The sequence below is a fragment of the Oncorhynchus mykiss genome, chromosome 1, assembly GCF_057628025.1.
Source record: "Oncorhynchus mykiss isolate SJ-2025 chromosome 1, ASM5762802v1, whole genome shotgun sequence".
Lineage (NCBI taxonomy): Eukaryota > Metazoa > Chordata > Actinopteri > Salmoniformes > Salmonidae > Oncorhynchus > Oncorhynchus mykiss.
The window spans coordinates 52627668-52638345 of NC_143022.1; the positions used below are offsets into that span (position 1 = coordinate 52627668).

Genomic DNA, 10678 nt, shown 5'->3' on the forward strand with positions numbered 1-10678 from the left:
TTTGATCTTAACTGACTTGCCTAGTAAAATAAAGGTACAAAAAAATTTAATGGGGGAACATTGTGAGTGAGCCCACTCCCTTGGCTGAGAAGCAACCCCACACATGAATGGTCTCAGGATGCTTTACAGTTAGCATGACACAGAACTGATGGTAGCGCTCACCTTGTCTTTTCCGGACAAGCTTTTTTCCGGATGCCCCAAACAATCGGAAAGGGTATTCACCAGAGAAAATGACTTTACCCCAGTCCTCAGTAGTCCTATCCCTGTACCTTTTGCAGAATATCAGTCTGTTTTTCCTGGAGAGAAGTGGCTTCTTTGCTGCCCTTCTTGACACCAGGCCATCCTCCAAAAGTCTTCGCCTCACTGTGCGTGCAGATGCACTCCCACCTGCCTGCTGCCATTTCTGAGCAAGCTCTGTACCGGTGGCGCCCCAATCCCGCAGCTGAATCAACTTTAGGAGCCAGTCCTGGCACTTCCTGGACTTTCTTGGGTGCCCTGAAGCCTTCTTCACAACAATTGAACCGCTCTCCTTGAAGTTCTTGATGATCTAATAAATGGTTGCATTAGGTGCAGTCTTACTGGCAGCAACATCCTTGCCTGTGAAGCCCTTTTTGTGCAAAGCAATGATGACGGCACGTGTTTCCTTGCAGGTAACCATGTTTGACAGATGTAGAACAATGATTCCAAGCACCACCCTCCTTTTGAAGCTTCCAGTCTGTTATTCAAACTCAATCAGCATGACAGAGTGATCTCCAGCCTTGTCCTTGTCGACACTCACACCTGCGTTAACGAGATAATCACTGACATGATGTCAGCTGGTCCTTTTGTGGCAGTTGTTCAAAGCTATTAATTCAGCGTTGCATACAGAGAGAATAGTTGTTAGTTTTGAAAACCAATAAGGCTTTGTACCATCGACCAGTAGACAGACACTATTGGAGAAGAAGAGAGCGTCGCCTTATCCACATGGTTGATTAATGGTCATTTTATCCAAACAGAAAACTGGACTTGGTGTCTCTCCGTAGAGTGCATTGTCCCTGTGCTGTACATGCTCTACTTGGTATTCACTATTGGGAAATCTTGCCCAGTCATCTATACACACACACAAGATTGACTGTAACAAGCTTTCTCTTCCATCCCTCTTCGCCCCTCCAATCCCGTCTATTTCTCGGTGTGATCCGTCCGCCCACGTGGCCTAAGAATAGCTTCGCCGTTCATAGCTCATTTATCTTCTGTGTGACCAAAACACACTGAGGGAAATCATTTTCACACAAATAAGCGGCTCCAGTGTCAGACGAAACAGTAATTCTCCCAATACTTGTGGCTGTATTAATTTGTCACTCAGAGAGCGTGCAGTGTGTGCGTGTCTGTTGCATTGGCCCAAAAGCCCAAGACTTGGTAACAAGTCAATGGTAACATTATTAAACCGTGGGGAACACCCCCCAGGGTTATAGTCAAGATATGGGCCTCAACATCAGCCAAACAAATGACTAGAGTTACAGGCCTGAGAGCAGATTAGATGAATGAAAGAGAGGTCAATAGCTAACACAAAATACGTTTCATAAATACATTTAATGGGTTGATTTATTGATTGCCCAGTGCATCTCATCCTGCTCTCCTCTCTCTTCTCCTCCCACCAACCTCTCTCTTTCTCCTCTCCTCTGCTCTCTCTCTTTCTCTCCCCCCACTCCAGGTATGCACAATCAGTCAAAGATGGCTCCCAGTACTTCATCCTCCTTATCATCTCGGACGGCGTCATCACCGACATGGCCCAGACCAAGGAGTCCATCGTAAACGTGCGTACATGTCAACGTTATTATCTCCCAACATTTACAGTATGCCACCAGACCTGTAAACATAGGAAAGGAGTCCTAGGACTTCAAATGTGTTTGAAACATGTCCATTGTAAACGTGTATCTTGGGACTGTCCTAGATATAGTTGGTTGGACCCAACGTTGATATTGTTATTGTTTATGGGACAGGGGTGTCAAACTCATTCCACGAGGGGCCAGGTGGCTGTGGGTTTTTGCTCCTCCCGTGTACTTGTTTGATGAATTAAGGTCACAAATTAGTAAGGAACTCCCCTCACCTGGTTGTCTAGGGATTAATTGAAAGGAATATCCGAAAAACCTGCAGACACTAGTCACTCGGTGGAATGAGTTTGACACACCTGATTTGGTGTGTTTTTCTGTCTCCGTTGTTAAATGCTGTTTTGGAATGCCCTGATTCCAAAATGGTGTTACATAGAAACAGAATCGCTACTCTGTGTTACACCAGTTTCCATGCATCCTTGTAAATGTGATTGCGGAGTAAGATATGAGAACATTGAGTGCCAAGCAACCCCCCAAAATAGATGTTCCTCATATCTCTGCCAATTTAATGTCCACCTAAATGGCAATAAAAAGTTATGAAACACAGTGATAACATCTATCATTCTCATTCCGCCTTTGGCGAATGGCAACCCACTCGACCCACAATGCAATAGGCATCCGCTGAGGGAGAGGATGGAAATAAGCTTCATTTATAAGCTGTCAGGCTGGCTGGGGTTTAGACACAAGTTGTACATACATGAAATTACAGGTGCTAATTTAGTAATTACTCCTACAAAGGTTTGACAGATTATTCTACTTTTTCACAAATAGTTAGTCCTATAAAGGCTCGGCAGAAGTTGAAAAACTTTGTCCGTCTTATGACAGTCGATATCTAGTGTACCATTATATGAGAAGTAGGCAGGCTATTACAGTACTTAGTGTAAATGAATTGGGAGTATGTTAATTGGGAGTATTTCTCTGACAACCTGTGGCGATTTTAGATAACGATGGTTATTGACACTGGCGTTGAGAACAAACTTGTTTCCTCAGGCTCTCTTTTTTTGAAACATCTCTCTCGCTGTCTCCTCTCTATGATCTCTCTCTCTCTCTCTCTCTCTCTCTCTCTCGCTCTCTCTCTCTTCCCCCCTCGCTCTCTCTCTCTTCCCCCCTACACATCCAAAGGCAGCTACTTTGCCCATGTCAATTATAATTGTCGGAGTTGGACCAGCAGAATTTAATGGTAAGACAGGAATAATGAAATGTGGGTGGGTGCGTGTGTGTGTGCATGTGCTTGCGTGTGTGCGTACATACATATGTGTTTCTATGTGTATTCTCTAATCTCATCTCTGCGTTAAATCCATTATTACGCCCCTCACCCAGTTCTCCCTCTTCTGCTTCTCTCCTTCCACTCCCTCTCTTTTGGGCCCCTCACCCGGCTATCCCTCTCTTCTCCTTTCCCTTTCTCTCTTGCTCTTTCCTTCCTCTCCCTCTCTCTCATTTGCTTCCCATCCGGCACTTTTGTTTATGTCTTTCTAAATGGCGATACTCATTTGTGATATTTTACAGTAATTTGTCCTAATTTTCATTCACCTTTTATTTCAGAACAGATCAAGTCCTCTCCTCTCCTAATATTGGAAAGAGATGTTTACAATTCATAAAACACTCCATAATAAACACGTTTCATTCCTTATGAGCAATTAGCCTCTAAAGTCAATGGGTATTAAACATTATCACGCTCATAAAGTCAATGTGCACCGTAGCATGACGTGCAGTGGCACAGGGAGGGACATGGTTGCTTTCCTTTACACGTATCCCAGCACGTACGTCACCACACGCGCATCACTCAGTCACCTAGCAGCGCGCAATGTTAACTTACAACCCAGGATTTCACCACTCTACACACACATTCTCTGTACTCAAACTACACGGCAGGCGAAGGAACACTGTCATCTTGTGTAGCGCGCTAGCTTGGCTCCCTGTTGTAATGTAGTGTGTGTGTGTGTGTGTGTGGTCAGTGCACACGGACAACAGTACAGTAGGTGTAGCCTACGATGTGTCGTGCTCCTTGGCTCTGACGATGTTGACATGTCAACGTTTGTTTTGTTCTGACGTGGGCATGGATGACCGATGTGCTTCTCTCTCTCTTTGTCCATCTCTCGGTGTGTCTCTCTCTCGCTTTCCTTCTCCTCAGAAATGATTGAGCTTGATGGAGATGAAGAGAGGATCTCATCCCAAGGGAGGTTCGCCGAGAGAGACATTGTTCAGGTATTATAGAGCTTCCTCTGTGCGTCTCTGCATGCCTATAGAATTCAAGCATATATGGAAGCAGACTTTCAGTGTCAATGGAAATAGGCTTACATTCTAGAATGAATCAATAGAATGTCATGTATATGTATGTAATTGTCATTATCCCATATATTCACTTGTATTCTTTATTTTTCCTCCTCTATACTGCCTCTGTATTTGTTATATTCCTCTCTATTCATGGTTGTCTTTTTCTAACGGAATTACTGTACTCGTTCCCTCCCTGTTCCCCCCCATTCCTTCTCCTCCTCACCTCCTCCGTCCTTTCTCTCTGCCCCCCTTCCTTTTCTCCATCCAGTTTGTTCCGTTCCGTGACTACATCGACCGCAGGGGGAACCACATTCTGAGTATGGCCCGTCTGGCCAAGGAGGTCCTGGCTGAGATCCCTGACCAGTTCCTCTCCTACATGAGAACCAGGTGCATCAAACCAGGCCTCTGCCCCCCTGCCTACAACCCTGCCCCCGCCGTGCACCCCCTCCTCACCCGACGGGTCAGCCGAATCTGAGGGGTAAGCCTCCTCCGGGGCCTCTGCCTTTCTTGCTTCTTCTTCCTCACTGGAGTTTGACAATGGCGGTCCGAAGAAGCCAACCGCCATTTCCACTCTCTTGTTGCACTTTTGTGAATTCTGACTTCCTCTCTGCAGAAAGGACAGCAAGGCATTTTGCTTCTATTTAAAGTGTCCCTCAGGAAGGACTTCCCATGAGATGTCAGAGGACACAGTTTACTGGTCTGACCCAGGAAGTGGGAGAGTGCCTAGAACTGACCAACCAGGAGCAGCATCCAATCTGTGAAGAACCATTCAGAAGTACATTTCTGTCTCTTATTTCTATGCCCTACTCTTCCTCTCAACCCCACTTTTGTCTCACCAACGGTCTCTTTCTAAATGTTTACAAAGTTAAGGATGAAGAGGAGGATTTGTACTTGTGGATATACAGTTGAAGTCGGAAGTTTACATACACTTAGGTTGGAGTCATTAAAACTCGTTTTTCAACCACTTGACAAATTTCTTGTCAACAAACTATAGTTTTGGCAAGTCGGTTAGGATATCTACTTTGTGTATGACACAAGTAGTTGTTCTAACAATTGTTTACAGTGCCTCTTTGCTTGACATCATGGGAAAATCAAAAAAAAAAAGCCAAGACCTCAGAAAAAAAATTGTAGACCTCCACAAGTCTGGTTGATCCTTGGGAGCTATTTCCAAATGCCTGAAGGTACCACGTTCATATGTACAAACAATAGCACGCAAGTATAAACACCATCGGACCACGCAGCCTTCACACCTCTACTTTGGTGGAAAAGTGCAAATCAATCCCAGAACAACAGCAAAGGACCCTGTGAAGATGAAAATGTCCTCTGGTCTGATGAAACAAAAATAGAACTGTTTGACCATAATGACCATCGTTATGTTTGGAGGAAAAAGGGGGATGCTTGCAAGCCGAAGAACACCATCCCAACCGTGAAGCACGGGGGTGGCAGCATCATGTTGTTTGGGTGCTTTACTGCAGGAGGGACTGGTGCACTTCACAAAATAGATGGCATCATGAAGCATGAAAATGTTGTGAATATATTGAAGCAACATCTCAAGACATCAGTCAGGCAGGAAGTTAAAGCTTGGTCGCAAATGGGTCTTCCAAATGGACAATGACCCCAAGCATACTTCCAAAGTTGTGGCAAAATGGCTTAAGGACAACAAAGTCAAGGTATTGGTGTGGCCATCACAAAGCCCTGACCTCAATCCCATAGAAAATTTGTGGGCAGAACTGAAAAAGCGTGTGCGAGCAATGAGGCCTACAAACGACTCTGTTACACCATGTCTGTCAGGAGTAATGGGCCAAATTTCACCCAACTTATTGTGAGAAGCTTGTGAAAGGCTATCCGAAACGTTTGACCCAAGTTAAATAATTTAAAGGCAATGCTACCAAATACTAATATAGCGTATGTAAACTTCTGACCCACTGGGAATGTGATGAAAGAAATAAAAGCTGAAATAAATCACTCTCTACTATTATTCTGACATTTCACATTCGTAAAATAAGTGGTGATCCTAACTGACTTAAGACAGGGAATTGTTACTAGGATTAAATGTCAGGAATTGTGAAAAACTGAGTTTAAAATGTATTTGGCTAAGGGGTATGTAAACCTCCGACTTCAACTGTATATGTATTTTTCTTTGTTTGTACTCCAGATGCACTCTGTCTCTGGTTGTAGCGATGACAATGATTATGATGATGCTGACGACAATTGTACAAAGAGACCCAGGAACCACATCCCATGTGTGGTGTTTTTTTTTTTAAACGGAGCATGTTCTATATCTAGTAGAGGGGTATGCATGCCGAGTGAATCCTGCACTCAGGGCCTCCTACCCCCTTTCAGACAGGACCTTCACCATCTATAATCTTCCCACTCGCTACCTTACTTGTCTGCCTGCCTTGACTCACAAGGGGACTCCCTTCCCTTCAGAGTCTGGTCCTGTCATATACAGCAGGGACTCAACCAGCCTTACTCTCTCTCTCTGCATAACAAATGGTACTCTTTTCCTTACATAGTGCACAACTTTTAGTGCACCCTATGGGCCCTGGTCAAAAGTAATGCAGTGAATAGAGAGTAGAGCGTCATTTGGGACACAGCCTCTCTCTGTCGGTTACATTCACAGTTGCCATTCTCATAAGGATTTTGGAATAATGGAATCTTCATCCATGCCCAGGAGTCAAAAAACACACATACCAGTTAGTTACACCACTTCCACGTGTGTCCTCTGACTCGTCTTACTTTTTTCAAGTTTGAAGCCCGTGAGAAAATGTTGTTTGTATTTTCAGAAGGGTTCTCTCTTTTGTTTCTACCTCTCACTTTGCGTCATGCCGCTAAACCCTGTGTATGTATGTTTTGGAAAGGCAGGATATTCAGTAAAATTATCAAGAAATATTTCAGTTAACCTTTTGGTTTACGACATTGCCTTTGTCTGTCACAAAGTGAAATTATGTTTTACATTTACTTTCAACATTTTACTCGTCTATATTCAGAACATAGAGTACCAGTCCAAAATGTGGACACAGCTACTCATTTAAGGGTTTTTCTTTATTTTGACTATTTCTTACATTGTAGAAGAATAGTGAAGACATCAAACTATGAAATAACACACATGTAGTGTGTGTTTTTTGTAGTAACCAAAAAAGTGTTTAAAAAATCTAGATATATTTTGTATTTGAGATTCCTCAAAGTAGCCACCCTTTTCCTTGATGACAGCTTTGCTCACTCTTGGCATTCTCTCAACCAGCTTCATGAGGAATGCTTTTCAAATAGTCTTGAAGGAGTTCCCACATAAGCTGAGCACTTGTTGCCTGCTTTTCCTTCACTCTGCGGTCTAACTCAACCCAAACCATCTCAATTGGGTTGAGGTCGGGTGAATTGTAGAGGCCAGGTCATATAATGCAGTACTCCATCACTCTTTTTATTGGTCAAATAGCCATTACACAGCCTGGAGTTGTGTTGGGTCATTGTCCTGTTGAAAACAAATCATAGTCCCACTAAGCGCAAACCAGATGGTATGGCATATTACTGCAGAATGCTGTGGTAGCCATGCTGGTTAAGTGTATTTTGATTTGTTTAACACTTTTTGGGGTACCACATGATTTCATATATGTTATTTCATCATTTGAATGTTTTCACTATTATTCTACAATGTAGAAAATAGTACGAATAAAGAAAAACCCTTGAATGAGTAGGTGTGTCCAAACTTTTGACTGGTACTGTATGTATTAATGTATTCAAAGAAGGGGCAGAGGGTATAGGAAGGGAACATACAATACAAATGTCTTACATTCTCCCGAACACTCTATGGAATAGTCTAGAGATAAACAACTATAACAGCCAGTCTTCAGCTTTATATCGAAATATCACTTCACTCCCACTTGGTTAACCATCCATTTCCGTCAACTTTAGATCTATATTCAAGATGTAGATACTGTATGAAATTGGGGAAATAAAGACATTTCAGGCTAATTTTCATGAGTTTGCCCTCAGGAAAGGGAAATAGAAGCTAATCTCAGAGTATATCCGACCGACGAGTGGGGAATCACATTTAACACACAGTGAACAATGGCAGGATTTCAAAGTGGGCTTTGTGAGGTTGGGTTTGTCACTTGCGCTCGCACACTGCTGTATGTGTGAAACCAAACAGACTGTCTCTTCAAGTCTATGAAAATGTGTGAGTATAAAAAACAATATAGAGCATTTATTGGAACAGAACACTAAAAGTGTTCGCATGGCGAACCAACAAACCACACACTTCTTGTGGATAAAAAACGGCTTAAATGAAGAATACACGGCCTCCTCCCGCAGACAATCATGTGATGTGCGTCCGTTTCACTTTGCCAAGTGACTGCCCAGCTGAAACAGAACGTTCCCATGACGTTCCCTAAAGGTTCTCCTCTTCTTTTTTCCACAACGTTCTGGGAACCAAAATGTGTCAGCTGACTGACTGTAACAGAACGCCTCAGAAAGCCCATGTATTCTTATACACATGACCTTTGTTTACTTATGATACTCCAGTGATTTATAATTGAATGCTTGTGATAATACTACTATCCTACTGTTTTTACAGTAGACCATAGCATGCATCATGTTTAACAGTAGATAATAGCATGCATCATGTTTTGCATGGATCATTTTCTATAAAGGAGATGCACCGGTATATTGTATATTATGACATGATTATGTGTATTCAGAAATACTATTCAAACATTGCCTTAAAATCTCACTGAACTCTTGGAATTGTCCAATGCCTTCAGATAAAGTGTATAATGACTGATTATCAATGTGTGAGTGCTCTGTTGTTTTTGTATATTCATTCACAGCCACTCTATAGTGCTCTCAGAAGCAGTGGTAGGAATCATAGAACTAGAATGCCATTCTATTTCTATCGTTGGAATGATCTGAATAAGAGGTGTTATGAGCTGAACAGTCAAGTCTGTGATAAAGTAGTGCACTATGTAGGGATTAAGGTGTGAATTGGGATGCTGCTTGTGTTGTCTAGCTCCCAGCTAAAGGGCATGGCAATCATCGAAACAACATAAATGTTGTATCAATTACTTCAATCTGATCTCCTATGCTGATTGGGGATTGTTTTATCAATGTTGCTTAATAAGAACAAATAATTATTTACAATGACAGCCTACCAGGGCACAGTGGGTGTTAACCTTGTTCGACAGATTTTTACCTTGTCAGCTCGGGGATTTGATCCAGCAACCTTTTGGTCACTGGCCCAATGCTCTAACCACTACGATACCTGCCGCCACAATCCTTAATCATTACATTAGTAATATAGTGGCCCCAGGCCTGCAATGAGTCAGAGGCTTTGATATTTTCCCATGTTGCAATATTAATTATCCAATACCTCTCAAAATCAATCTTCTAAATGCTTGTGTTGATAATGCTTGTTTCAAGAAATACACTTGTAATAGAACTGCAATCCATATTTGAAATTGTTTCAACTTCAATTGAATACTGAATCAAGCCGTAATGTTGGAAGGCAGCTGACACAGCACAGCTTTGACTGTTCGTATTAGATCAGATGAAAACCACTGGAAATAATACAAATTAATATTTCTGTATGAATTTTCAATATTTAAATAAATATTTGTATCAAACAGTTTACATTTTTCAACAATCATTCAGCTCTGAACATTGCACTATTTAGTAGGGTGTCAGAATAAGGTCATTGTTGGTTATATTGCATGGTATAGAGCTGACGCAGAGTTTTCTATACATTCTGAAAGTGCCCTCCTTTGAATAAAGCCCAAGTTTAATGAGGATATACAGTGGGCCAAAAAAAGTATTTAGTCAGCCACCAATGGTGCAAGTTCTCCCACTTAAAAATATGAGAGAGGCCTGTAATTTTCATCATAGGTACACTTCAACTATGACAGACAAAATGAGAAGGGAAAAAATCCAGAAAATCACATTGTAGGATTTTTAATGAATTTATTTGCAAATTATGGTGGAAAATAAGTATTTGGTCAATAACAAAAGTTTACCTCAATACTTTGTTATATACCCTTTGTTGGCAATGACAGAGGTCAAATGTTTTCTGTAAGTCTTCACAAGGTTTTCACACACTGTTGCTGGTATTTTGGCCCATTCCTCCATGCAGATCTCCTCTAGAGCAGTGATGTTTTGGCTTTCAACTCCCTCCAAAGATTTTCTATGGGGTTGAGATCTGGAGACTGGCTAGGCCACTCCAGGACCTTGAAATGCTTCTTACGAAGCCACTCCTTCGTTGCCCGGGCGGTGTGTTTGGGATCATTGTCATGCTGAAAGACCCAGCCACGTTTAATCTTCAATGCCCTTGCTGATGGAAGGAGGTTTTCACTCAAAATCTCACGATACATGGCCCCATTCATTCTTTCCTTTACACGGATCAGTCGTCCTGGTCCCTTTGCAGAAAAACAGCTTCAAAGCATGATGTGTCCACCCCCATGCTTCACAGTAGGTATGATGTTCTTTGGATGCAACTCATCATTCTTTGTCCTCCAAACACAACGAGTTTTTACCAAAAAGTTATATTTTGG

The 10678-nt window shown here is 42.2% G+C and overlaps 1 protein-coding gene across 1 annotated transcript in view; it reads left to right on the forward strand.

The window, feature by feature from the left end:
- Positions 1-4707, forward strand: part of LOC110524482 (copine-8-like) — a 72563-nt gene extending 67856 nt beyond the window's left edge. The window contains exons 17-20 of the mRNA XM_021604185.3: positions 1691-1793; positions 2991-3048; positions 4000-4073; positions 4411-4707. Of these exons, the coding sequence (XP_021459860.1) occupies positions 1691-1793; positions 2991-3048; positions 4000-4073; positions 4411-4617 (442 nt within the window). The 3' untranslated portion in view covers positions 4618-4707. The remainder of the gene's footprint in view (positions 1-1690; positions 1794-2990; positions 3049-3999; positions 4074-4410) is intronic.
- The last annotated feature ends 5971 nt before the right edge of the window (positions 4708-10678 follow it).